A 1357-nucleotide genomic window follows, 5' to 3' on the forward strand; every position below is an offset into this window, starting at 1 on the left:
ATGTTTTTCTCAATAGAACATAGATATATTTTAATTTACATATCATATTACAATGAATTGATACAAAGTCAAAATTCATTAAAATACTCATAAAAATCTGCACACCATCCTCACGATGATCAGTTTTTGTACAAAGATTTACAGAAGTCCATGTGTGGTTTATTTTCCTCAATGTGCTACAGAGTTCAAAGGTTCTGCTCGTGATCAGTTTTTGTACAAAGATTTACAGAAGTCCATGTGTGGTTTATTTTCCTCAATGTGCTACAGAGTTCAAAGGTTCTGCTCGAATATTCCCCAAAGCAAGGGCTGAATCTGTTTCTTCATCAATTTCTCCAATGGCAACTACATTGTCACTTCTTACAATATACAACCCTAATACTACTTGTTCCACTCCTTGTGAAGAACTAAATACTCGTTCATGACTTTCATCCAAAATTAAATTAATAGTCTGGTCCAAACCTTTCAATGTTCCCACAATCATTCTCCCATCAGAGGTGATCACAGCAACAGTTCGATTGATATAGTTCTCTAAAGCAGAAGTCATCGTTCCCGGCCAGACAATAAAAGAACACAGCAACAGCGGGGACAAGAGAAGCTAAAAAGGCTAGACAGATCTCGGCAGTGACTTCCACCCACCCTCTCCTTCTAATCAACTTTACTCAGCATGATTCGGTCTAGGTCCCACCATGTGGCAGCATATTATTTGACTTTACGTTTTTTTTTTTATGGCTGAGAAATATTACATTGTGCATGTTTACTATAGTTTCTTTATTCAGTAATCATTTCTTGTATACTTAGTTTGTTTCCAGGTTTTGAATATTGTTGATAGTTCAACAAAGAAGATAGGGGTACAATGATTTTTATTCATGTTGTTTTGGGGATCTTGATGTACATTAGAGAAGTAGGATTTTGGGGTCAAATGGAAGCACAAATCTTAGTTGGTTTTTTTTTTTAAAGAATGACAATATTTTTCATGAAGATTGGATCAGTCAACATTCTCACTAGCAGTGAATTTTACTGCATCTACTCCAACTCTGGTGTTCTTATTAATATGTGCCAGTCTCTGCAGTGTGAGATGATATCTCATTGTTTATTTTTCCCTGATAATTAAGCTTTTTGTCATGTGCCCTTTGATTACTTCTATTTCTTGTCTGGGGAAGTATCTGTTCATTTCTTCTCCCCACTTTTTGAGGGTTAAATGTTTTATTTTCTTGTAAAGTTCTTCTAGAGCCTTATATATTTTTTTGGTGTTAACCATATCTGATTAGTGATAGGTAAATAATTTTTGCCATTCCATGGGCTGTCTTTGTATCTTTGTATACTAGTTGTTTTTTGTTTTGTGTTGTTTTGTTTCGTT

At 34.6% G+C, this 1357-nt stretch overlaps 1 protein-coding gene across 1 annotated transcript; it reads right to left on the reverse strand.

The window, feature by feature from the left end:
• Positions 1 to 248: 248 nt before the first annotated feature.
• On the reverse strand, positions 249 to 623 carry LOC126022274 (U6 snRNA-associated Sm-like protein LSm8). Its single transcript, XM_049783139.1, has one exon. The coding sequence runs from the start codon at positions 542 to 544 to the stop codon at positions 254 to 256; it is 291 nt and encodes a 96-aa protein (XP_049639096.1). The 5' UTR covers positions 545 to 623; the 3' UTR covers positions 249 to 253.
• Positions 624 to 1357: the final 734 nt, after the last annotated feature.

This window comes from Suncus etruscus, chromosome 11 (genome assembly GCF_024139225.1).
Source record: "Suncus etruscus isolate mSunEtr1 chromosome 11, mSunEtr1.pri.cur, whole genome shotgun sequence".
Classification (NCBI taxonomy): domain Eukaryota; kingdom Metazoa; phylum Chordata; class Mammalia; order Eulipotyphla; family Soricidae; genus Suncus; species Suncus etruscus.

Excerpts from the sequence above, each read along its gene's own strand:
- LOC126022274 (XM_049783139.1), bottom strand. The coding sequence starts at position 544 with ATGACTTCTGCTTTAGAGAACTATATCAATCGAACTGTTGCTGTGATC.